The following is a 27,500-nucleotide window of genomic DNA, read 5'->3' as shown; positions in this document are numbered from 1 at the left end:
GTAATTCCAGACACCTCAAGCACTGAACATTGCTTGTAGGCAGATAAGCCATTGTGAGCTCCCCAGTGACTTATGAATCAATGTTGAACCAATGAACATAAGCGGGGATGCGGGACTCATAGAAAAACGCGATACATTACTTGTAAATGTTTATCTCGCCGACGCTAATATCTGTAGCATGTTAAATAGCACAAAAGGTGCTTTACTTAAGTCAAGCCTCGAGGAAAGGAAGACAAAGGATGCCCATGAAAGCAGATTCAGGCAGATTTTAAGGGAAGCTAAAATTTCATTTTTCTACTGTTGAGTAATGAAGTTTCATGGCAGATTGTGTTGAGTCTGATATACGGGCCAAAGATTGCTATTGGTGTGCAATATTTTGCTTTTTTTGTTGCTGCTAGAGTACCCCGAAGAACTGTGGTTAAATGTATTTCCCAAGACAATACAATAGCCTTACCTTTCGGATTTGGTTCGATATGGGTTATGAATGTCTTATCTGGCTTAAAGCTGAGTGACAACAGCAGCAAGACAAAATAAATGATTTATTGGTTTTTGGTCAAAAATGAAAACGAAGTGCAGCAAATATGCAGCCATTTGAAGGTCATGCTTGAGAAGGGTCATCACTTTTGTAATTCATGCAAAGCAAGACCAAATTATTGTTTCCTCAAAGGTTACATTTAAATATGACGGAATAATTCAGATTTGTATCGAAGACTGCCTTTCATTTGCTCTGAATATAATTATGATATTGCAATTGTGTTCTTGTGGTATGGTGCCACCTTGAAATCTGCGTTTTGTTGAGGGTTAATTTGCGAACCTGTTGGCGGCTAACCAGTGTCAAAATTTATTCTGGTAATGCCGTAACATGGGTTACAGACCAAGTGATGTCCCTGCAACTGAGACCTTTCATCAGGTCATCCTTCATATAATTTGATAGCATTGTTGGTGGCACTTGATCAAATTAGTCGAGTCACCCAATTATAGGAATGGGATGGATAAACTGTGCTGAGCTACAAAAAGTTGACCAATTATGAGAGGAAGAAGAATCATGTAATTGCCTTACCCCATAGGAATAGCCACCAGGCCGATGCAGCAAGATGTTCAGTTTGACACCAAATATACCTAATTTGCACTGCATTGGCACAACCATGACCCCACGAGTAGAGCACACACGTGTGAAACGTCAATTATATTCGTGAGAGACAAAGGGTATTTACTTTTTTGTGTTTTGCACTACTCTGAGGTTCCCTTAACACTCATTGTCCTATTGTGGCTTTTGCTCAGTCTGTCAGTCAAGGGGCAATTGTGTTCTGTGGGGTGACGCAAAATAAATTAAAAGGCAAAGCTTCCATGTGTCCTCGTATGGGAAGGTGCCTTCACCCTGATGGAAATTAAACCACCTTTCATCTTTTGGTTGATCTTCAGCAAAATCACTCAGCTGAATTGTGTGGCTCCAATTTCACAGTGCTAGTGGCTCTGAGTACTTAGTTAGGGAATTAGAACTAAAGGTTCTCCTATAAGCGTTTAGATTGAGTAATCACGACACCAAATAAAATGAGAGAACAGAGGTGGATGCTTTGAGACCTGGTATGTCTCCGTTCCTGGTACATAGCAACCGATGAGAGTACAATTCTTCATGGCAGGTCCACTCGGTCAGTAGAGCTAGAGCAGCCTTTTTGGTTCAACAAAGATGTTGAGTGGGAAGGGCAGAAGGGGGAGACTGCATTGGGGGATTATTTTGTAGTGAAAGATCACCTAAAGATGTTGGTCAAACTTTGGTTGTATGCTAATTGGCACTTTGCAAAAGAAAAAGCTGCAATGTAATGCACTTACATGAGCAGAAAAATTAGTTGTTGGCACTACCTTGGAAGTCATTTTGGGTCTACATAAGATAATTACAAGGTGCGACTCACTATTGTTGATGAGACCATCTGGCTGGGTGAGTAGAGGGGAATATTTGGGATGTTTTAAAGTGTTTTCTTTTTTGCTTCGCTCATAACGCAAGGTAAATCCACATCTTTGAAGCAAATACAATCCAGAAATCTCTCTCGTTGCCATCTGCTTAAAAGAGAAGCACATCCTGCAAGCATCTGGATGTCATTACATTTCAAAAGGGAAGCACACCTTGCATGCCATTATATTTCACAATTTGTGAATGCGATCTGTTGCACCAGCGCTGCATCATTGGAACAGGTAGTGTTTTTGCATCTCATGCGCTGGCTTGGACACTAAATTTGACAAGTCAGCGCTTCTGTTGGGAGAAGTAGAGGGAAATGCATCACCTTACCTTTTGTTTTTCTTTCTTCTCTGCAGGTCGTGTTTGAAGCCGAATTTGGCGACAAAGCCAAAGCGTTTCTTGCCATCGCCGACATCCTCACACACCAACACCCGTGCGGTGGGTACCATTTGCGCCTTTGATTACATTGCATAACAATACAAATGGCTGTCTTCACTTATCTGGACTTCTGCGCCGAAAACTCTCATCCGCTAAATAAAAGGGCCACTCAATTGCTTGCGACCTACAGCTGAGGTTCAAACAAAAAGATAGGGGCTAATCAGGCAAAGCATAACCAAGGAACAAGAGTTGAATTTTTATTTTTCTTGATTAGCAATGACTTCCCTGTGTAAGCAAGTCACAGTTCCTGCTACCAGTTTTTCTCAAGTACTGTTCCAAGCAAACTTGATAAGGTCACATGATGATTAATTGTCAGATCCTCTTTTTTTACATTTCAGTTGTGTATTCAGCTGCATTTTCATGTATAAATTATAAGCAGAATACACATGCATTGGGTTGATGGGGTTTGCTCGTTACTTGCTGAAAAAAATATGGAAATATGAAATATCCCATAATCCAGTTGCTCGTGAGACCTCCAATGAATGGGAGACGATTCTAATTTGGCTCATACATGCGTAATAGGAGTTTCCCGTCCTAGCTATCTATGGTTCTTGGTCTAGGAGTAGTTATCGGACAAAGCGATGGGACTGGTCCGCCACAATGGAAAAATAACTCGAATAATAACACCTATCTCAGAAAAATCCGAAAGAAATCCCCCTCCCCCCACCCCCCCCCAAAAATATTATTTTTTGAAACATATTTAGCAGAAACCCTATGTAGAGACCCTGAAAAATTGGTGTCCATCGGCTCAAGGGTCTCGGAGTAGTTACCTCACATAAAGGCATACAGACACTTTCGCTATTTAACAAAAAAAAGAAGATAATGTGTATGGAATCAAGAGAACATTGAGCAAAAGATGTGACTCACTATTGACTGCAAAGGTGTGACAATGCTAACTGCTGTGGGAAGCTAATGGAGAAGCTTACGTTTCGGGTGTTAACGCTTCGTCTGAGCAAAAGGCACATTTCGGGCTTCAACATTTTTGCTTTGCTTAGAGGTCAATGGCCAAAACTTCTGCTTCCCCTTGCTTCTGACAACAGTTAGTATACATACTTTGATCAATGTTCTGTTGATGCCATTCATTATTCCACCTTGACTTCACACTTAAGACTAGTTATCCATTCTACTTTTCATAAATAGCATCTTAGAGCCCACTCAAAGTTTAAACTGTCAGCATTCGAGCGTCAACCCCAAAGTGCAGACTGACACCCTATTCTGATGAGACCAGGTGGAGTAGAGGTGGTGCATTGCCTCCTCCCAGTCAGTCACAAATGATCCAGTGGGGGTTTAATAAAACAAAATGTTAGCCTACATTCTCCTGAGCCGAGCTCAGTTTTGAGAAGCTTAGAATCCAAATCCTGAACACTTTTGCTTTCAGCCGGCTTAAACCCACAATCTTGGGATACCAGGTGAGTGTTGCTGCTTTATGTGATCAGTGTTACTTGGGTGTGAAGGAGAAGAATTTGTGAACGTTCTGTGTGGGGCTCGAATCAATTTACCGACTGATCATTTAGGATTGATAACTCATTTGCTCGCTAATTGGCTGTGATTTTAATGCCATGCAGCATTCAATAATACCCCACATACAAAATAAACCTCGACTAAAATGCACTGTTACACTTGAGGCACATTGTGCAGCATCAAATGTGTTTATTCATCAGAAGAGTGACTGATTTTTATCCTGAGCTTGCGTGACTCCGTGAATTTTCACCGAGCAACTGCCGCAAACGCTATTTGCACAGATCGGAGGAGCACGCTTTGGTTGCAATGCCTGGTGGCTGCATTTGGGTGACGTTCAAGGGCAGTGCCATGCTGCACAAGTCCAGATTGTGTTGCCCATTTGTGTGATGTTCAAGGGCAGTGCCATGCGGCACAAGTCCATTTTGCATTGTGGATTTGTGTGTTTTTCAAGGTCAGTGCCATGGTGCACAAGTCCAGTTTGTATGGAGTTCTCATGACCCAGAAACCAGAAAGAAACGAGCAATCTATGACTTCTTAATTGGCCCTTATTATTCCCAACTCCCTGTGGGTCGGCCGAAGGAAAGTGTTTCTTCCAAATCTTTCATGAGTTGTTAGGGTTAGATGTTCAACTGAAAGTGATTTGGGCAAGAATTTGTTATTTGTTAAGGGTGCTGGTGATAACTTGCGCACTCGTTATGAATGACACTGTGGGAACTTTAACGTCCACCAAATGATATGAGCAGATGGAGAGCCAGATTAATTCATTTGAGGGATGACATTCCGAGCCTGCAAAGCACCAACCTGACAGTTGAAAGAATCAATCCCAGATAAGACAACTCCAAGGTAAGTGTGCCACTTCATCTGCACTCTCCTTTCAGACAGACAAAATGGGATCTTATTATAATGGAGCTAACGTATATGGTTATGTATGTATGTATGTATGTATGTATGTATGTATATACTGTATGTACATATACTGTATGTACAGTCACGTGAAAAAGTAAGTACACCCCATGTAAAGTTTTGACTGTTTCAACATATTTCAACATACAGCTATTTGATCTTCATTTCAACAATATTGATAGATAAAGGTGACATGATATAACAAATATCATGAAACATTTACATTTTGTAGTCCATTGTCTAATTTAAATGAACATAAATGCAAATTTCGCATGTGGAAAAAGTAAGTACACCCATGAAATGATTTTAAATCAACTGGACTACAGTCCAGTTGAGTTCATCACATACTGAACCCTCCGGCGTCCGTCGTCTGTCGTCTGTCGTCCGTTAACTTTTCGACGTTAACACTCCAGCATCCACAAATATCAACAATTCTGATCAAACTTGGCATGCAGCATCCTTACCCCAAGGACCAGTTTGGTATTATTTTTCAGCCCGATCCGTTGAAAAATGGCGGACTTAGGCGACCATTTTGTTTTTGGTCATTAAAACGACGTTAACACTCTAGCGTCCACAAATATTAACAGATTTTGATCAAACTTAGAATGTTTAACCCTTTCCGCACAAGATAGGTTGCTATTGCATTCCAACCCGATCCGTCACAAAATGGCCGCCGTAGGCCGCCATATTGTTTTCAGCTCCGCAACGACGTTAATATTATTACACAAGGTTGTTGGCTTTTCATTTAAGTCAAATCTAGTACAGACAAGTGACCTACTTTAAAGTTGTCCAGTCAGTTCAGTTGAGTTCTGCTTCCCTGGAAGCTCTAGTTTATCTTTTTAAGATATGTGGACATATCATTATTTGATCTTCATTTAAACAGTGTCCATAGATAAAGGTGATCTAATTGAACAAAAAACAATGAAAAATTGACTTTGCAATAATTTATTCAACAAAAAATTAACAGAGATGCCATTTCCTTCTGTGGAAAAAGTAAGTACACCCTTGGCTCTAATAGGTGGTATTGCCCCCTTTGGCAGAACCACCCTCAAGTAGGCATTTCTTATAACTGTCTACCAGTCTCTGACATCGACTGGGAGAAATTTTTCCCACTACTCCATGCAGAATTCTTTCAGCTGTGCGATGTTTGATGGATTTCTTGCATGCACAGCTCGTTTCAAATCCCCCCACAACATCTCGATGGGATTTAGATCCGGGCTTTGACTTGGCCATTCCAGAACCCTCCATTTCTTTCTTTTCAGCCACTCCTTGGTGGATTTACTGGTATGTTTAGGGTCATTGTCATGTTGCAAGGTCCACCTTCGGTTGAGCTTCAACTTTCCGACAGATGGCCTCACATTATCCTCAAGCACCCTCTGGTACAATGAAGAATTCATAGTGGATTCAATGATGGTGAGCTGCCCAGGCCCTGATGCAGCAAAGCTGTGCCAAACCATAATGTTTCCACCACCATGCTTTACAGTTGATATCAGGTTCTTGTGGTCAAATGCTGTCTTGGTTTTTGCCAAACATGTCTTCTGGTACTGTGGCCAAATAACTCTACCTTTGACTCATCTGTTTATAGCACATTGTTCCAGAAGTGCTGGTCTTTGCTGAGGTGTTCATTGGCAAACTTTAGTCTTGCCCTGATGTTCTTTCTGGACAGCAAAGGTTTCCTCCTGGCACACCTCCCATGTAGATCAAATTTGTGCAGCCTCTTTATAATGGTAGACTCGTGCACTTTGACATTAACAGTGGCAAGAACTACCTGTAGGTCCCATGATTACATTCTGGGGTTCTTAGAGACTTCTTTCAGCATCTTGCGGTCTGCTCTCGGGCTGAACTTGCTGGGGCGGCCTGGCCTGAACAAGTTGGCAGTTGTTTGGAATCTTCTCCACTTGTAGATGATCTTCCGGACAGTCGAATTATTGATTTCAAATTGTTTGGAGATCTTTTTAAATCCCTTCCCAGACTCCTAGGCATCTATAACATTCTTTCTGAAGGCCTCAGAGAGCTCTTTTGATTTAGGCATGGTGAAGCTGCACACTTCAACAACAAAGAGCAAACCAAACTAAATGTCTGAGGTTTAAATAAGACAGGTTCCTCCAAGATCCTCTCTAACGATGTTCTCATCATTTGCACCTGAGCTGGTGCACCTGATTCTAATTTTAGGTATTTGAAGGAGTGATAAATGTAAGGGTGTACTTACTTTTTCCACATGCGAAATTTGCATTTATGTTTATTTAAATTATACAATGGACTACAAAATGTAAATGTTTCATGATATTTGTTATATTATATCACCTTTATCTATCAATATTGTTGAAATGAAGATCAAATATCTGTATGTTGAAATATGTTGAAAAAGTCAAAACCTTACATGGGGTGTACTTACTTTTTCACGTGACTGTGTGTATATATGTATGTATATATATATATATATATATATATATATATATATATATATATATATATATATATATATATATATATATATATATATATATATATATATATTTACGAATTACGGTGTTTGTCTTTATTACGGTGTTTTACGGTGTTTATATACATATATATATATATATATATATATATATATATATATATATATATATATATATATACTGAAACGCAAAAGAAACTTACCACCTTTGAAACCTTTAAATATCAACAATAACACTGCGTGTAGTAAATGTGTGAACGTATTTGTGGACAATAGTGTCCTCACTGTCAGACAAAACGGTCACGGATGGTCACTTGAACCTTCAATGGTCACTTCATAGCACAGCTGTTGAACAGCCGTTTTGACTGTCAGTGATTAGCCAAGAGGTACGGGATGATTTTAATGAGCTGCACGTGATGTCTTGATATTGGCTTTAAAAAGGCCAGTGCAAAATGGGCATTTTGACCGAAAAATTTGACCATTTTGACCAACTTCAAAAAGACCGAAAACACAAAAGAAACTTACCACCTTTGAAACCTTTAAATATCAACAATAACACTGCGTATAGTAAATGTGTGAACTTATTTGTGGACAATAGTGTCCTCACTGTCAGACAAAACGGTCACGGATGGTCACTTGAACCTTCAATGGTCACTTCATAGCACAGCTGTTGAACAGCCGTTTTGACTGTCAGTGATTAGCCAAGGGGTACGGGATGATTTTAATGAGCTGCACGTGATGTCTTGATATTGGCTTTAAAAAGGCCAGTGCAAAATGGGCATTTCAATCAACATGCCACGATTGTCAAGGGATCAACGGCAGCGTGCCCTGGGCATGCTGCAAGGTGGACTGAGCTACCGTGAGGTGGCACGTCGCCGTGGCTGTTCACACCAGACGATATCAGCCCTGGTGGACAGAGACACCCTCCACAACTCTGCAGATGACAGACCTCGATCAGGGAGGCCAAGAGTCACCACTGCAAGGCAGGACAGGCAGATGGTCTGAAGTCACCTGCGGGATCGATTCCGTCCAGCATCCCGCACTGCGGCAGAAACTCCGGGGCGTGCAAACCCACGGATCTCCAATGATACTGCACGAAGACGACTGCATGACTATGGTCTGACTGCCAGAAGACCATACAGAGGCCCCGTGATGACGGTTGCCCATCGCCGCAACCGTCAGAGATGGTGCCAGCAGCATCAGCGGTGGACCTTGGCGCAGTGGAACGAGGTCGCTTTCAGCGATGAGTCAAGGTTCTGTGTGGACAGTCCTGATGGGCGTAAGCCGTGAGTGTGTCTGGAGAAGAACTGGCGAGCGATATGCCGATTGTTGCGTGCGTCAAGCCAACAGGTGGGGTGGCCCAAGTGTGATGGTGTGGGCAGCCATATCAGGCCGGTACAGGACGCCACTGGTGGTTGTGGATGGGAATCTTAACGCCCAGCGGTATGTGGATAACATCCTGCGACCTCATCTGCTGCCATTCCTGCTAGACCACCCAGAACTGAGAACCTTTCAGCATGACAACGCTTGTCCCCATGCTGCTCGCTTTACCACTGCATTTCTCCAAGGCGAGAACATCAACACCATGCAGTGGCCTGCGCTCTCTCCTGACCTGAATCCCATAGAGCACCTGTGGGATGAGCTTGGGAGACGCGTAGTTGGCAGGGCCAGGACACGGGCAGAGCTGCTTCAGACATTGAGGACTGAGTGGGACAGAATCCAGCAGCAATCCATCCAAAGACTGGTAGGCAGTATACGCCGACGATGCACTGCCTGTATCCAAAACAATGGTGGCCATACACGCTATTGAAAGGGGACTGACATTGCACCCTGTGCTGTTCTGTACTGTAGAACAAACTGATGAGATGGTGTATCTTGGTCAAAAACTTGACATGTGTTACATATTTATGTGAATGTATGTGAATTACCATTCAGGTCTTTGCTTATCCGTGTGTAGTATATTAAGTTGTTGTGTAGTTGTTGTGGTTGGAGGGTCAGGAGCCCTTCTGAAAAAGTGGCCGGAAACGGAAGTGACCGGAAACGGAAGGGAAAAGACACGAGGAAAAAAGGACGAGGATTCTTCTTCCTCGCCCCGCACCGACGAAAGGTGGGATTGATTGAGCCGTGTGGAAAAGCGGCGTTCCCGAGCCTGTCTGGCGAGAGGAGTTACCGGGACGGATACCTGCCCGGTGGACGTCAAACTGTCGTGTGGCCGTGCACCGACCCAGCGTTTGGCGCCGTTCGCGACCCCGTCTAAAAAGACGCGTACGGGTCGCCCGTTGGGGCCTAACACGCCTGGCAAGCGGTGTGGGGCTTTTGGCTTGCTTTCCCGTCCCCGCTTCGCGTGGCCGCGAGGGGCTGTAGCCGGGGTGCCGGGTACGATACCTGCCCGGTGGAAACACGTCCACCCGGGGTTCGTTCAACCGCCCGAGTGCGGCGACGCCGACCATCATCTTGGTCAGGAGGGGCCCAGAGACATTGTGCGGGACCGAGACCAAAAGGGGGTCGTGAGTACTCACCGGGACACACGTATATAAGATGGCCATCTTAATCATAGGGAATTGATTGTGGGTTGGGAATTGTTGATGGTTGTGTATTGTTGATTGCTCGGGGAAAATCTCCGTGGTTGTATCGTTGAAATTGTATGGTATCATTACCATTGAAATATATCCTTGAACATCAGTTGTCTCTTGGGTGAAATTCATATGGATTGCGTGGCGAAAGCGCATATGTAATACAGCTTTCTGGCGAAGTTCCTCTCACGGTCCGGGGGTCACCGAGACCAGGTATTCACCGAGGGGACCACGTAACAGAATTGGGGGCTCGTCCAAATTACGATTTGCGGTTTCGCAATTGGGTCTACGTCCGGGATCTAAAATTGTATAAAATAATAAAATAATAATTTTTTATTAATTAAAATTTATTAATTAATTATTAATTGGTAAATTTTTTTGAGAAATTGGGGTAAAGTCTTGGGTGAAGGTTAACAGGTGTTAACGATAGGCACCATGGCGTTTGTGGCACAGAACTTTGGGGTAACCCCGAGTGAGGCACAGTTCCGAGCGTTGCTAAAGTCGGACCTCTTGAAATTGGCCAAACATTTTAACTTGGAGGTCCGAACTAATTTGAGGAAGGCAGAGTTGCAGGCCACGGTGATACAATCTATGGTGGGATTAGGAACATGGGACGAGTTAGCCTGGGAGTGGCTACCCGAAGAACCAGAAGACGTTGAGCTCCGGAAACTGGAGTTGCAATTACGGAGCCAGGAACGGATTAAAGAAGAAGAAAGGAAAGCAGAAAAGGAAAGAGCAGAAGAAGAAAGGAAAGCAGAAAAGGAAAGAGCAGAAGAAGAAAGGAAAGCAGAAAAGGAAAGAGCAGAAGAAGAAAGGAAAGCAGAAAAGGAAAGAGCAGAAGAAGAAAGGAAAGCAGAAGAGAGGAGGGAAGAGAAACAAGCAGAGGAAAGGAGAGTGGAACGAGAACTCCAGGAAAGGTTAGCAGAAGAAGAAAGGAAAGCAGAAAAGGAAAGAGCAGAAGCAGAAAGGAAAGCAGAAGAGAGGAGAGAAGAGAAACAAGCAGAGGAAAGGAGAGTGGAAAGAGAACTCCAGGAAAGGTTAGAAGGGAGAAAAGCGGAGGAGAGGAGAGCTGCAAGGGACCTCGAAGCAGAGGAGAGAAAAGCGGAAAGGGAATTAAAGGAACGTGACATGGAGCTTCAGCAAGAAATCAAATTCAAGGAGCTGGAGTTAATGAGAGAACGGGGAGAGGCACCACCCTTGCTGACGGGGTCGACACCTAACCAGAAAACCTGGGATGTGGGCAGACATGTGAGGCTGGTTCCACCGTTCAGTGAAAAAGAAGTCGCGAAATTTTTTCCACACTTTGAGAAAGTGGCTCGACAATTAAACTGGCCGGAGGAGGCCTGGACCATACTCGTGCAAAGTGTGCTGGTGGGGAAAGCTCAGGAAATTTATTCGGCGCTACCAATGGACCAATGTGCAGATTATGAGGTACTGAAGACGCACATCCTCAAAGCGTATGAGTTGGTTCCGGAAGCTTACAGGCAAAAATTCAGGAATGCCAGGAAGAGGGAGAGTGAGACCCATGTGGAGTTTGCCAGAGTGAAAGAAAACATGTTTGATCGGTGGTGTGAGTCAAAAGGAGTCGGGAAAGACTTCGAGACATTGCGGGACTTGATCCTGGTGGAGGAATTCCAGCAGTGTCCACGAGGACATCAAAGTGTACCTGCAGGAAAAGAAAGTACCAAAGTTGTGGGACGCAGCCACCATGGCAGATGATTATGCCTTAACCCACCGAATAGGGGTCCACAAACCTAACTCCTCGCCTAGACTTCAGCAGGGGAGTTATGGAACACCCGGTGCGGAGAACGACCATACATGGCGGCGGCCTCGAGATGATTATGGGGACAACTATGATACCCCACCGGTTCGAAATCAGAGGGATGCGGGCCCAAGACAAACTTATAGTTCGGGGGGCCCGAGGCAGACCACGAGTTTTTCCTCCGGGCCTACTTGCGCTTTTTGCAAGAAACCTGGACACTTGATGTCCAGTTGTTACCGCATGAAAAGCGAAGACCCAGAGCGGAGTCCGACTACTACGACTCCAAACGCAATGGCCATTGTGAGAAATCGCCATCAAAAGGGTTACCAACCATTTATTTCAGAGGGGTTTGTGTCACGGGATGGAGCCTCGACTAACCGGAAACCGGTTAGGATATTGAGGGACACAGGGGCACATCAATCTTTAATGCTTGAAGGCATTTTGCCATGGTCCGAGGAGACGGCAACGGGGGATAGTGTTCGTTTACAGGGGATCGGGGGCGGTGTTAGTGCTCCCCTTCATGTCATCCATTTGGAGTCCGATTTGGTGTCAGGACCGGTCACCGTCGGTTTACAAGCCACGCTTCCTGTAGAGGGTGTATCTGTGGTTATCGGGAATGATTTGGCCGGGGGTCAAGTTTATGGTAACCTGAGGGTTGGTAAAGAGCCCAGCAGGGAAAATAACGCCACACCAGCTCGGGATGGCGACAAAAGTGCCAAGTTATTTGTAGGGGGACTGAACTTCAAAACAGAGGAAGAAGTTCTGACCTCTGTCTTCAACAGATATGGGCCGCTGGTGGAAGTGCGGTTGGTAAGAGACTGGGAAACGCAACAGTCAAGAGGGTTCGGCTTTGTCACGTTTGCCAGCACAAAAGACGCCAGAGAGGCAGAGAAGAATTGGAATGGCAAGGATTTGGAGGGTCGGACCATAACAGTAGGGAAGGCATTTCGTAGACGTCGAGAGGTCTAGAGGAGAGGACAACTGGGCGGTAGTTTTGGTGGTGGCCGCAATCAATATTATTATGGAGGCTCCCTGAGTTACGGCCGCTCCCGAAGGAAGGATTGGCAAAGTAGTGGCCGAGAAGGAGACCGCTATTCATGGGACTACAGGGACAAGTGGTCCCACCCTAAGTATTAGGGAAGTTCTGAGAAGTTGAAGCACTGAATGCGGCGGAGCCGCCGAGCCAAGATTCCTACACGGATTAACCGTGAACGCCGTTCCTAAAGGCGTCCATGTAGTGAACTTTCATGCACGGACTAACCGTGAACTCCACGTTCCTCAAGGCGCCCAGGTAGAGAACTTTCCTGCACGGACTAACCGTGAACTCCACGTTCCTAAAGGCATCCATGTCGTGAATACTCGGCTTGGCCTCCCGGAAAAAGTGTGAATACTCGGCTTGGCCTCCCGGAAAAAGTGCTATTGAGTGGCTTAACTTTGGATCTTTGATCAACCCCTTAACCTTCATTCACAAGAAACTGACGGTCAAAGTCAGAGGGTCATGAGATGGAGTTTGATTTGGCAGGGACAATGTCGTTGCTGGTGCTTAGTCCAGAGTGAGTAATCTGGAGGGGTTGTGGTGAAATTTTGGTTGCTTTATTTTTAAGTGATAACTGTGCCCGGGGGGAACTGATAATGTGGGGGGGTTGAGTTATCTGGTTTGTTTCTCCAAATTGGCCGGCAAAGAAAGTTTTCGCTGGGTTCAAACTTTCTTTCTTGAAGGGGGGGAGTGTTACATATTTATGTGAATGTATGTGAATTACCATTCAGGTCTTTGCTTATCCGTGTGTAGTATATTAAGTTGTTGTGTAGTTGTTGTGGTTGGAGGGTCAGGAGCCCTTCTGAAAAAGTGGCCGGAAACGGAAGTGACCGGAAACGGAAGGGAAAAGCCACGAGGAAAAAAGGACGAGGATTCTTCTTCCTCGCCCCGCACCGACGAAAGGTGGGATTGATTGAGCCGTGTGGAAAAGCGGCGTTCCCGAGCCTGTCTGGCGAGAGGAGTTACCGGGACGGATACCTGCCCGGTGGACGTCAAACTGTCGTGTGGCCGTGCACGAGCACTACCCAGCGTTTGGCGCCGTTCGCGACCCCGTCTAAAAAGACGCGTACGGGTCGCCCGTTGGGGCCTATCACGCCTGGCAAGCGGCGTGGGGCTTTTGGCTTGCTTTCCCGTCCCCGCTTCGCGTGGCCGCGAGGGGCTGTAGCCGGGGTGCCGGGTACGATACCTGCCCGGTGGAAACACGTCCACCCGGGGTTCGTTCAACCGCCCGAGTGCGGCGACGCCGACCATCATCTTGGTCAGGAGGGGCCCAGAGACATTGTGCGGGACCGAGACCAAAAGGGGGTCGTGAGTACTCACCGGGACACACGTATATAAGATGGCCATCTTAATCATAGGGAATTGATTGTGCGTTGGGAATTGTTGATGGTTGTGTATTGTTGATTGCTCGGGGAAAATCTCCGTGGTTGTATCGTTGAAATTGTATGGTATCATTACCATTGAAATATATCCTTGAACATCAGTTGTCTCTTGGGTGAAATTCATATGGATTGCGTGGCGAAAGCGCATATGTAATACAGCTTTCTGGCGAAGTTCCTCTCACGGTCCGGGGGTCACCGAGACCAGGTATTCACCGAGGGGACCACGTAACACATGTCATCAATAAAATGCCAATGTTTCAATTAGCAATTGTTGGTTTGTTTTATTTTGAACTGTTACAATTTTATTACATTTCAAACAAGTGGTAAATTTCTTTTTGAAGTTGGTCAAAATGGTCAAAATGGTCAAATTTTTCGGTCAAAATGCCCATTTTGCACTGGCCTTTTAAAAGCCAATATCAAGACATCACGTGCAGCTCATTAAAATCATCCCATACCCCTTGGCTAATCACTGACAGTCAAAACGGCTGTTCAACAGCTGTGCTATGAAGTGACCATTGAAGGTTCAAGTGACCATCCGTGACCGTTTTGTCTGACAGCGAGGACACTATTGTCCACAAATAAGTTCACACATTTACTACACGCAGTGTTATTGTTGATATTTAAAGGTTTCAAAGGTGGTAAGTTTCTTTTGCGTTTCAGTATATATATATATATATATATATTTTTTTTTATATACAGTAATACCCCGGCCTACGTCATTAATTGGTTCCATAAGCCGTGACGTAACTCGGTTTTTGACGTAAACCGTGCGTAATGTCTTTAAAATGCCTTAAAATGAAGACAAACACCGTAATTCGTAAAACTAGAGTAAACAAGCATTCTGAGTATTGCTTTGCAATACATGTCCCCTGCCAAAGTTCAAAGTGCCATAACTTTGTCAAAAATGATCGAATATGCAAATTTATGCACGGTTGATGATGGTTTTCAAACTTGATCTGAGGTATGCTGAGACACGTGTGTCACACCTCGCCTCGTTGATAAGCCCGGTCGCTCCGTGCAGCGGCCTGCACGTATTGCACTGTGTGAATTATATAAATTATTACCAACTCACGGTCTGAGGTACTAGCGATTCAAGATGTCCATTTTTAAAAAATATTTTCGTTTAATTAACGATATCTGCCAAACCACGTGCCCTATCGCAAATTCCAAAAGGACATTTTAGTAGACTGACATGCTGAACAGATTTGTGAAGATTCCCCTTGATCGGATCAAAAATGAGGGATGAGCTCGGTTTTAAAGGTTAATGCTTAAAAACGTCATAACTCTGAAACCATGTGATGCATGACGTCACTTTTTTGTTCGTCATGGGTACGCGATTCTGCCTGCAAAGTTTGGCCTCGATCTGTTCAGCCGTTGCAGAGAAAAAGTGGTTTTCGTTTTTTCACGAAAAACAATATGGCGGCCGAACCACGTGACCTGTGACGTCATAATTACCATTACAATATTCTACAGACCGAGTCCATCATATGGTGAAAATTTGATCTCAATCGGTCCAATTATTGCAGAGAAATTGGTTTTTAAAGGAAATTAAAACTTCAAATGGCACTGAGTTAAGGATCATCAGAATTATCAGAATTACCAAAGTTCAAAGTGCCATAACTTTGTTAAACATGATCGAAACGTCGTGAAGTTCGAACTTCATCTGTAACTTATCATGAGGAAACCATGTACCAAGTTTGAAATCATTAGCATTAAACGTTTAGAAAAAAAGTCCGGAAAACTGTTCTTTGCGTGACGGACTGACGGACTGACGGACTGACGGACTGACTGACGGACTGACGGACTGACGGACTGACGGACTGACTGACAGACTGACAGACTGACAGACTGACGGACGGAGGGACGGCGTGCAAACCTATAGTCCCCTCCGGTGTACACCGGTAAGCGACTAATAACTGGAGGAGGCTGCGGCTTCGCCCTGAATCTTTGCCGCTCCCCGTCGGGAGTCCCTCCGTTGTTTTCTATCGGTCGGGTCTTCTCCTCGAATGGGGTGACCGGCACGGATGTGTCGACCGTGAGCTGGCTTGTGTGCCGAGTGGCTCGGCGGCCCGCTTCACCACGGCGTGCTTTTCCCAACGTGTCCGAGCAGTTTCACCGGTGGTCGTGTCGTGTCGTCTGTGATGAACGAACGAGCATAGGGTTCCATGAACCCGGCCGCCCCGGGGATCGATGCTCGCCACCGAGTCGTAGGCGTGCCCCGTCTTTCCTTGAGCGGCCGAAGTTGCTTGCTTCTTTATTTTTGGACGATGCGATGTACGCAGAAACGACGACGTACAGGCAGGCATTTGCAAATCCATGCACATGTGCACATGCACACGTCGATTGGTTCTTTACAAGGATATACATCAACAACAACTTGCTACTCCCTGCACCACAGATGTAAATTTCCAAACAATTTAAATACTCCCTCTACCTAACTTTAAACTACCCTCCCCGGGTATTCGTGAAGGGGTCCATCCTCCCCCATCCACTCCTTCGCACCATGCACTCCACACCACTGAATCCACACTACTCACTCCACACACCATTTATTCCCACACACCAAGTATTCTCTCCATTTATCCACTTGCACCCCATGCAAGTCAATCACTCAACACCATTACACATGTCCTCAATACACCACTCATACACGTTCTCCGGTCATCCCAGACCATTGCCTCATTTCACCAAGTTCAACGATAACCAGATTCTCACACACACAACCATTCTCGACCAATGCCTCATTTCACCAAGTTCATTCCAAAGATCCTCATTCAATTCCTCATTTCCGCCTAAAGCTCATCCTCATACTCACACACATGATACACCAAGATACACCAAGAGCGGCTTCAGCTTGAAGTCGCTGGTGCAATTACCCCCAAGCATTCGCGTTAGCCGCTCCTTCGCGACTTTGTAGCCTGGCATGGTCTTCTCCTCCTTCGAGATAAAGGAGATGATGATGTAGGAGTGACGTAAATTCGCACAAAATGACGTTCGCTGAACTGAAATTTACTCTAGAAGAGTGGCGTAAAGTCGGATTTGACGTAGGTCGAAATGGCGTAAAACGGGGTATGACTGTATGTATATATATATGTATGTATGTATGTATACATATATATATATATATATATATATATATATATATATATATATATATATATATATATATATATGTATATATATGTATATGTATATGTATATGTGTATATATATGTATATGTATATGTATATGTATATATATATGTATATATATATGTATATGTATATGTATATATATATATATATATATATATATATATATATATATATATATATATGGCGAGCTCCGCTTCCGGTCCGGTATGAAGAGGACGCAAGCGTCACATGCTCGCCGCTTCTTCGACCGGGCCACTGTCAGTTGCTTGCTTTTTTGGTGGTCGTGCGGATTTTTTGGCCATTGAGTCTGCCCTCTGCATAGCCCCGGCTCTGCTCCCTGCTTCGCCTGCCCGGCTCCTTCGCCTGCTCGCTGTTTCCTCGGGCACGCTCTTGTGGGTTGTGACCATCGCAGCGGTTTGGTGGCGGTTTCCCGCCATGATCTAGATTTGTAGCGGCGGCGGTCGATTGCCGCTGCATTTGCCGCTTTGCCGTGATCAACCTTGGCCTCGTGATCGTCTCTTTGCTCCTGCCTGCCCTCTGCTTGGTCCCGGCTCTGCTCCTGGCTTCACCTACCTGGCTCCTTCGTTTCCTCGGGCCCGCTCCCGTGGGTTGGGACCATTGTTTCACCTCCTCAACCTTGGCCTCGTCTCGTCTCTCCGCTCCTGCCTGACATGGCTCTGCGGTACTCCGCCGCAAGGCTCCTTCTGCTCAATACCCGCTCCACCCCATCATGCATCTCTGCCATCAAATCAAATGGACTCCTCCGACGACCCAGGTACATTCACCGTGGCTCCGGTCGTAAGTTTGTATATTTGCAATCAGGTCACTCCATCCCCGTCCTCTGGTCGGCTCAGCGCACTCTCACTCTTCGTCCCAGCGCACCTGGTCACAGCAACGCACACAATCGCACCTCCTGCCTACGAACCCTGGCTAAATCACCTGAATTCATCCCTGCTGTTCAAAACAACATCAAGCTCACCCTGTTCAACACCCGGTCCCTCAACAACAAATGCCTCATCCTGAACGAATACATCCTGGATAACAAACTGGACTTTCTCTGTCTCACCGAAACCTGGCAACAACCTCTGGACTACGACACACTCAACCTCACCACACCCAATGGATATTCCTACGTCAATAAACCACGCTCGGGGGGCCGAGGTGGTGGAATTGCCGTTATCCACCATCAAGACATCAGGACCAGCCTCATCCCCATCGCCTCATCCTCATCATTTGAACACCTGGCTTTTAAACTCTCTGGTCGCACGCAGTCAGTCATGGCTGTCGTCTACCGCCCTCCCAAGCCACACCGATCATTCCTGTCTGACTTCTCCTACTTTCTGACCCAGCTCTGTTCCCTCTCCCCCTCAATCCTCCTCCTTGGTGATTTCAATATCCACATGGACTCCACTGACTCCACAATAACCACTGACTTCACTGATTTACTCACCTGCTTTAACCTCACTCAACATGTCGACTTTCCTACCCATATCCGTGGTCACATTTTGGACCTTGTCTGCTCCACTGGATTAAATTTGCACCATCTCTCTGGCTCCGACCTCACCCTCTCTGACCACTTAGCTATCACTATGACCATCAACATCCCCACCCCAACACCAAGACATTATCGCACTATCACCTTCCATAAGCTAAACGCTCTTTCACCTACCTCATTCTCATCCACCCTCTCTGAAAAAATGTCCACTTCTCCCTTCGTTGACCTCCACACCCCTTCCGACCTCACTGACTACTACAACCACACTCTCTCCTCCTGCCTTGACCAGCTTGCGCCTGTAAAAACCAAAACAGTTTCTTTCACCCATTCTGCTCCCTGGTTTACCCCTGAACTCCGCCTGATGAAAACTCGTGCTCGCCAACTTGAAAGACTCCGCAATAAAACAGGTCTCACAGTTCACTCCCAAGCCTACAAGGACCACCTACAACACTACAAAGATGCCCTCTCCCACGCCCGCTCCGCCTACTACTCTCAAATTATCCACTCTGGCTCCGGAAACCCAAAAGCACTCTTCTCGACAATAAACAAACTCCTCCGCTCCCTGAACACCACCACCCAGTCATTCACAGTAGACAACTGCATTTCCTTCCTCTCTTTCTTCCAACGCAAAATTGACAACATCTACAACAGCTTGACCACCGCCGCACCCGCTCCCCCTCCAACCACCTGCCCCGCCTTGTCCTGCCAACCCCTGTCTCAGTTCTCCCCAATCTCCCCTACTGACCTCTCTGAACTCCTCATAGGAATGAAAACTGCCACCTGCACTCTTGACCCCATCCCCTCCAGCTTTGTCAAGGCCTCCCTTCCTGCTCTCTCTCCACTTATCACTGCAACAATAAACTCCTCCCTGTCTACAGGCATCGTCCCACCATCCCTCAAAATTGCTGCTGTTACCCCCATTCTAAAAAAACCTGGTCTAAACCCTGACACCCTAAACAACTTCAGACCCATCTCCAACCTACCCTTTCTGTCAAAAGTTTTGGAATGCGCTGTAGCCACTCAACTCAAACATCACCTCTCTAACAATAACCTGTATGAAACATTCCAATCCGGATTCCGCTCCAACCACAGTACTGAAACTGCTCTCCTCAAAATCACCAACGACATTCTCCTCTCCTCTGACGCTGGCAACCTCAACATTCTCGTCCTCCTCGACCTCAGCGCTGCCTTTGACACCATCGATCACACCATCCTCCTCACCCGACTTGAATCCACCTTTAACGTTACCGGCACTGCCCTCTCTTGGATTAAATCATACCTCTCTGACAGATGCCAGTTCATCTCCATCAATAACTGCAAATCCCCCACTGCTCCCCTCCCCCAAGGTGTCCCCCAAGGTTCAGTTCTTGGCCCCCTCCTCTTCATCCTTTACCTGTCCCCCCTCGGTCACTTAATCCGCCGTCATGGTCTCCAATTCCACTGCTTTGCCGATGACATCCAGCTTTTCATCTCCACCAAGTCCGTCTCCACCGACACCCACTCTATCCTGACAAACTGCATCACTGAAATAAAATCCTGGCTTCAAATCAACTTCCTCAAGTTTAACTGTGATAAATCTGAAATAATCATCATTGGCCCAAAAACGCTCACAAAATCCACCCATAACTTTGCCCTCAACATCGACGGTATCCCAGTATCCACCTCCCCTCACATCCGGAATATTGGCGTCATCTTTGACCAAACCCTCTCCTTCGACAAATACACTAAACAGATCACAAAGACAGCCTTCTTTCACCTGAAAAACATTGCCCGTCTCCGCTCATCCCTCTCCTCCACGGCTGCAGAAACCCTCATCCACGCCTTCATCACCTCCCGTCTGGACTACTGCAATAGCCTCCTCTATGGTTCACCCTCAAAAATCACCAATAAACTCCAATACATTCAGAACTCCGCTGCCTGTCTACTCACCCATTCCCGGACCCATGACCACATCACCCCCGTCCTTTACAAGCTTCACTGGCTCCCCATCCCCCAGAGAATCCAGTACAAAATCCTACTCTTGACATACAAAGCCCTCCATAACCTGGCCCCATCCTACCTGGCTGACCTCCTCTCCAGACACACTCCCACCCGCAACCTCCGCTCTGCTGGTACCAACCTCCTGACCCCCTCTATCCGGACCAAATTCAGATCCTGGGGGGACAGGGCCTTCTCCATCGCTGCTCCCACCCTCTGGAACTCACTACCTCACACCATCAGAGACTCCTCCTCACTCACCACATTCAAAACACCACTAAAGACCCACCTGTTCAACACTGCATTCAACATTCAACCCACAGCATTTAACCCCTGACTATCTCTTCTCCTTCTCCCTCCTTTTGCTTTAAATATTTCCCTATTGATTCTCTTCTTTTTGCAATTGTTGTTTTCATGTATTGTTATGCATTATGTTTTCCACTCTGTCAAAGCGCCTTTGGGCTTCTTGAAAAGCGCTATACAAAATAAATGAATTATTATTATTATTTTTATTATTATTATTATTATATAACTGTGAGAAATAGTAGAAACTCCACAGTACGAGCAGGGCGTCTCATTTGCATTGAATAAATAATCGGGAGATTAAATCAGACGCGGACGTAGCTTCAAGACGTCGATCTTTAATTTGACAAGCTTTCGACCAACAAAGGTCTTCTTTTGGGTCGGCCCCAAGTTCAACGGAAGTGTTGGACTTGTTGAACTTGTTGAACTTCCGTTGAACTTGGGGCCGACTCAGAAGAAGACCTTTGTTGGTCGAAAGCTTGTCAAATTAAAGATCTACGTCCTGAAGCTCCGTCCACGTCTGATTTAATCTCCCGATTATATATACTAGGGCATGCCCGTACTATATCTATATCTAAAATTATATCCCCCCCCTCTATTTACATGAAATGGTTTGGTCCAAAGCGAACGGCTTGCGAGTGGTGACAATCCCCCCCCTCTATTTACATGCAATGGTTTGGTCCAAAGCGAACGGCTTCCGGAGTTTGGTAAAGAAATCGCCATCGCGTGCACAAACGCGCAGGAAAGCGAATGAATCGCAAATTCGTTTTTATTAGTTGTAAAACATAGTTTAACGCCAACATAGTTTGCAAACGTGAAATAAATGAATACGCTCTCAAATGTGCCATCCGAGGCAGAGTGTGCCCGCCACGTTCGGCACACGCGATCGTTCGCTGCTCTCTGATTGGTTGAATCGTTTTTTGGACATAGCTCGGTAAGTAATTGTCCGATTAATATGAAACCTTGAAAAGGCACATCCTCGGGTCCCCAGCAATATACCTGGCAAGTTAAAAGTATATCGGACCCGTGGTTGTCGAGAAACAGCGGTCACAGACAAACAAACGTACAGACAGAGATTACTGGAATTATAGATAGATAGATATATATATATATATATATATATATATATATATATATATATATATATATATATATATATATATATATATATATATATATATATATATATATATATACAGACTTGGCATTTAATATGGAATTTTTTTTTTCCTTGACTTGGGTTTACTTTCTGAACTCAGTATATCAATCTGGTGAGTTTCTTTTACCCTTCGGTGATGTCTTTGTTGAAAGAACCATGTCACTGATTGTCTTTCGCAGCAATAAGTCAATAACAGGATTATATCACAGGTGGCGTGACAAAATGCAAGGACAGGTACATTTGACGATTGGCTTCACAATCAGGTATATAAGGGTTGTTGCGTTCTGTATTCGTGGAAAACAACTGCTGCACGTCTACAAATGTTATTGCCGCTTCCTCTGGAGATGGTCATCAACTTGACAATGCTGTTTGTCATGGAGTGGTGGCTTTACGAAATTCTGGCATGAAACAGCGTGCTATTGCTCGGCAGTATGGCATCACTCAAGGTCAGGTGTCAAAGATCCTGAAACGAAATGCTCAGAGGGGTGTCCCTACTACAATACCGAGGCCAGGACGTCCACGCAGAACCACAAGGAGAGATGATCGCTAGCTGCACCGGTTAGTCTGCAATGGCCATACCAAGTCAGCTAATCGGCTTAGGGCTGAGTGGCAGCAACTGACAAATGTGCCTGTATCCAGAAGGCTAGTCAACCAACGACTGGTTCAAGCAGGCTATCGTGCCAGGCGTCCCCTGAGAAAGCCACGCCTGACCAGACAACACAGCCAGCACCGATTGCAGTGGGCCAGAGAGCACCGTCAATGGCAGCCAGGACACTGGAATCTGACGAGTCTAGATTTCTGGTCTATCGTCAAGATGGCCGTGTCCGAGTGCGCAGACAAGTGCATGAAGCCCACAACGAAGATTGTGTAGTGCCAAGAGTCCAAGCTGGAGGTGGTGGGGTGACCGTTTGGGCTGCTTTTCATGCAGGGGGCAAAACTGACCTGGTTGTTCTGAATGGAAACCTGATCCAGTTCAAGTACAGGGTCATTCTGGAAGAAACATTGCTTCCATTTGCTCGTGCAGCCTTTCGAGGAAACTTTGCCTTCCAAGATGACAATGCACGGCCTCATCATGCTCGCATGATCCAACACTTTCTTGCTGACCGTGGTGTAGAGCATATGGAGTGGCCTGCCATGTCCCCGGATATGAATCCGATAGAGAACTTGTGGGCAGAATTAACGCATCAAATCGACAACTTGGACCAGCAGCCTACCTCTGTGCGTGAATTGCAGCAGACTATTGTCACTGCATGGCAAGCGATTCCTGTCCAAACCTTGGCAAATCACGTGAACAGCATGCCTCGGCGTGTACGTGCTCTCCTGAATGCTCGTGGGGGTTACACGAAGTACTGAACTGTAATTTTACTGTCCGTAATCCCAGTTAGAATTTAGCTTTTGTCTTTGTTGAAAATTTTTTTGGCTATTGTGCAAAATAAAGAGATACTTCTGGAAAACGTACAGAAGTTTAACACAGTACTGTCCGTGAATTGAGTTTGATATCAGTTTACATCACTTTCAAGGATCAATTTATTTGCTTCAAAATGTCAAATGTGGTTTTTGTTTCTTTCAAAGGTCACATTAACAAAATCTGTAATAATTTCAACATAATTCCAATGAACTTTTGGTTCTAAGTCATCTTGAAAAGTAAGTTCACCCCCACAAAAAAATATTCCATATTAAATGCCAAGTCTGTATATACAGTGCATTCAGAAAGTATTCAGACCCCTTCACTTTTTTCACATTTTGTTATGTTGCAGCCTTATGCTGAAATCGATTAAATTCATTTTTTCCCTCATCAATCTGCACTCAATAGCTCATAATGACAAAGGGAAAACAGGATTTTAGAAAGTTTTGCGAAATTTATTAAAAATAAATAACTGAAATATCACATTGACATAAGTATTCAGACCCTTTGCTATGACACTTGAAATTTATCTCAGTGCCTCCCATTTATCTTGATCATCTTTGAGATGTTTCTACACCTTGATTGGAGTCCACCTGTGGTAAATTCAATTGATTGGACATGATTTGGAAAGGTACACACCTGTCTATATAAGGTCTCACAGCTGACAATGCATATCAGAGCAAAAACCAAGCCATGAGGTCGAAGGAACTGCCTGCAGAGCTCAGAGACAGGATTGTGTCGAGGCACAGATCTGGGGAAGCCTACAAAAAAATCTCTGCTGCATTGAAGGTTCCCAAGAGCACAGTGGCCTCCATAATTCTTAAATGGAAGAAGTTTGGAACAACCAGGACTCTTCAAAGAGCTGACCGCCCGGCCAAACTGAGCAATCGGGGGAGAAGGGCCTTGGTAAGAGAGGTGACCAAGAACCCGATGGTCACTCAGGCTGAGCTCCAGAGATCCTGTGTGGAGATGGGGGAAACTTCCAGAAGGACAACCATCACTGCAACACTCCACCGATTTGGGCTATATGGCAGAGTGGCCAGATGGAAGCCTCTCCTCAGTGAAAGACACATGAAAGCCCACAGAATCTTGTTTCTCACAGTCTGAGAGTCCTTTAGGTGCTTTTTTGCAAACTCCAAGTGGTCTTTCATGTGTCTTTCACTGAGGAGAGGCTTCAAGAAGTTGTGCACGGATTCGGACAAAACTTGGTGGACGAGTTGGTTGGGTGACAAGAACAAGCCGATTAAAGTTTGGTTCAGGTCCGAATCCAGATCCGGCCTATCAGTGGGATACAAAAGTAAACTGTTCACCAGGTGGAGGTATGCTCTCTACTGAGTGCCATTCTAGTTTACTTCTATATATGCTTTGGAATTTTTAACAACAGGTTGTTCATATATGTTTGCTTCTGAGGCATTCGTCACTTGAAAAACATTATTCTCAATCGTAAAATTTGTTGTTTGTTCATGACACAGACATCGTGTTTTCCTTGCATTAGAAATACAGTCTAAAGCTGTGTAATTAAGAGAATGCTATAGTTCACTGCAACCATCTAATATTGAGTGACCCTGTGAGCTTGAATTTTGTAGATACTGTAATTAGCAAAGGTGTCCGCAAGTTCATGGAAAGCAGCTTTCAAAAACCATACTACCTCCCTCTTTGTGGATTATTTTGTCACCAGACGCTTCCCACTTCTTTGTCGCAGGATTCATTATCCCACATGCTTCTATATAGCATGTTGTTTCTTTGTTTTTTTTTTGCATTTGTCCAACAGACGCCTACGCTTCATTCTAATTATTGCGCGGCTTTACCAACTGACCTTCAGATGTCAGAACCATCGCAAAAGGGGTTGAAATTCATAATAATTAATGCTATTGTCTGATGCATGCATCACCTAGGAAAAGAGGGGAAAAAGCTATAAACTTCAGTGGAGTTGAGTATTTTTTTTTTTTTTTTTGCAGCTCGCATATTATATGGATTTTTTTATATAGTGGCTGAGGCTCAGGCAGGAGCTTATATGTATATTTAATGTAAGACACGGTTAATGGTGGTGTTGTACAGGAATTACACAGGCATGAGAATAAAACATACAAAGGAACACACTATAATGGATTTAAAATGGGGATACCAGCAATCATGAGATTAGTGATCAGATGTGAATACCAAACAGGTCTTCTTGTTTGTTTGTTTTCACGCTTTTTTATAAGCTTGTTAGTGCCTACTCTGCATTTACTTTTTGGTCACGTTTGAATCCTCGAGCTTTCAGGTGTGATGCTGATGCTGGATGGGTATTCCATTCAATCCTAGAAAAGCTTGGAGTACAATGACATTCTTCTCTTCGACTTTACATGTCCTATACAGTACAACCTTTTCAAAGTATATCACATTCTCCTCATATTAACACCAAATTTCAAATATCTGTTTTTTATTGAATAATTAACTTAGAATAGGTACACCGTATCCCTGCGCATCGTAAGAGGCGACCAAGGGTTGGCGTCAGGAAGGGCATCCGGCCATAAAAACATTGCCTCAAACAGGGAACCATGATTGTCATGGGGCCCGCAAGGCTAACCCCCGCTCTAGCGGGGAAAATGGCCTTAAAACGATCATTCATTCATTCATTCAATTAACTCTACTATATTTGGGGAAATTTACATACAATATATACATGCAAAAATATATTACATGTAAAAATATATTATATGCAGCAGCCTCTTCACTCTCTGCAGACGTGGACAACGTCACAAACTTGATCTTGAATTAATCAATCAATTATGGTACACCTCTCCCTCCCAATATAGTCTCTATGAGCTGCACGGCGGTGTTGATGGGCGCCTAAAGCGCCCCAACAATGCCGCGCTGGAGGATATTTATTTATTTGGCATGGGGGCGGTGTACTTTCAATGTATCTGCACCTGTTGTTTTGGGGGTCAAAAGGTAAATAGGTCAACATAGACCAAATTTCTAAAATATTCAATTTTCATCCGATTGACTTGAAATTTTAAGAGGATTTGCATTTCTGGACACTGAATTCAACCCCCAAGTATTTTTGAGGTCACCATAGGACAAATCTCTAAAATCTTCAATTTTCATCTGATTAACTTGAAATTTGAAGAGGATTTGCATATCTGGTCACTAAATTCAACCACCAAGTATTTTTGAGGTCAACATAGGCCAAAAGGTCAACATAGGCCAAATTTCTAAAACCCTAAATTTTCATCCGATTGACTTGAAATTTGAAGAGGGTTCACATATCTGTTCACTGAATTCAACGACCAAGTATTATTGAGGTCAACATCGGCCAAAAGGTCAACATAGGGCAGATTTCTAAAATTCTCAAATTTTTATCCGATGGACTTGAAATTTGAAGAGGATTTGCATAGCTGTACACTGAATTCAACCACAAAGTATTTTTGAGGTCAACATAGGCCAACAACTTATTTTAGGGATTTCACAAGTATTGTGCTATGCACAACATATTTCTTGTTCTGCTTGTTTGTCTGTTTGTCTGTCTGTCTGTTTGTTTGTCTGCATATAACTTTTTCTACAATTGTTGGTCCGGTTGACACGGAATTTTCACCAAAGAAGCGCCTCCTCCTGTAGTATTTTTAATAATCAAAATTTTTGTAATAAATATTTAATAATATTTATTTTAATTTTATATTTAAATATTTAATATTTAATATATTTAAATATTTATAATATTTTATTTTTATTTTAAATATAAATATTTAAATATTTTAAAATAATTTTTAAACAAAAAATAGTTTCTCTGAAAACAATACCTTATCGGAAAACAATACCAATGATAATACCTTATCGTTGCGAAATTTAAAAAATATAATCTCACACCATTGCTGCATATTGTGTGAAAGTGGTGACATCAGAGGTCAAGTGGTTTGGCAGGTGTCTTTGATAGAGCAACGAACCTTATCCAATCGACATGCAACTCCACACACATGATCCTCTACCCAATCATAGGTGGAGTGTAGTGTAATTTTTTGATGTCATAGGTCACATGGTTGGAAGGTTTTTCTGGTTGGATGGTTGGAACGAAAATTGAAAGTTTGCTAGACT

At 44.4% G+C, this 27,500-nt stretch overlaps 1 protein-coding gene across 1 annotated transcript in view; it reads left to right on the top strand.

The window, feature by feature from the left end:
- PTPRK (protein tyrosine phosphatase receptor type K) overlaps positions 1-27,500 on the top strand; it is a 455,725-nt gene that overhangs the window by 42,683 nt on the left and 385,542 nt on the right. Inside the window, exon 3 of the mRNA XM_078772597.1 lies at positions 2,311-2,392. Within this exon, the coding sequence (XP_078628723.1) occupies positions 2,311-2,392 (82 nt within the window). The remainder of the gene's footprint in view (positions 1-2,310; positions 2,393-27,500) is intronic.

This window comes from Myxine glutinosa, chromosome 2 (assembly GCF_964187855.1).
Source record: "Myxine glutinosa chromosome 2, kmMyxGlut1.1, whole genome shotgun sequence".
Lineage (NCBI taxonomy): Eukaryota > Metazoa > Chordata > Myxini > Myxiniformes > Myxinidae > Myxine > Myxine glutinosa.
Note: the sequence above shows the minus strand (reverse complement) of the source record. Positions and strands in the feature narration are given on the sequence as shown.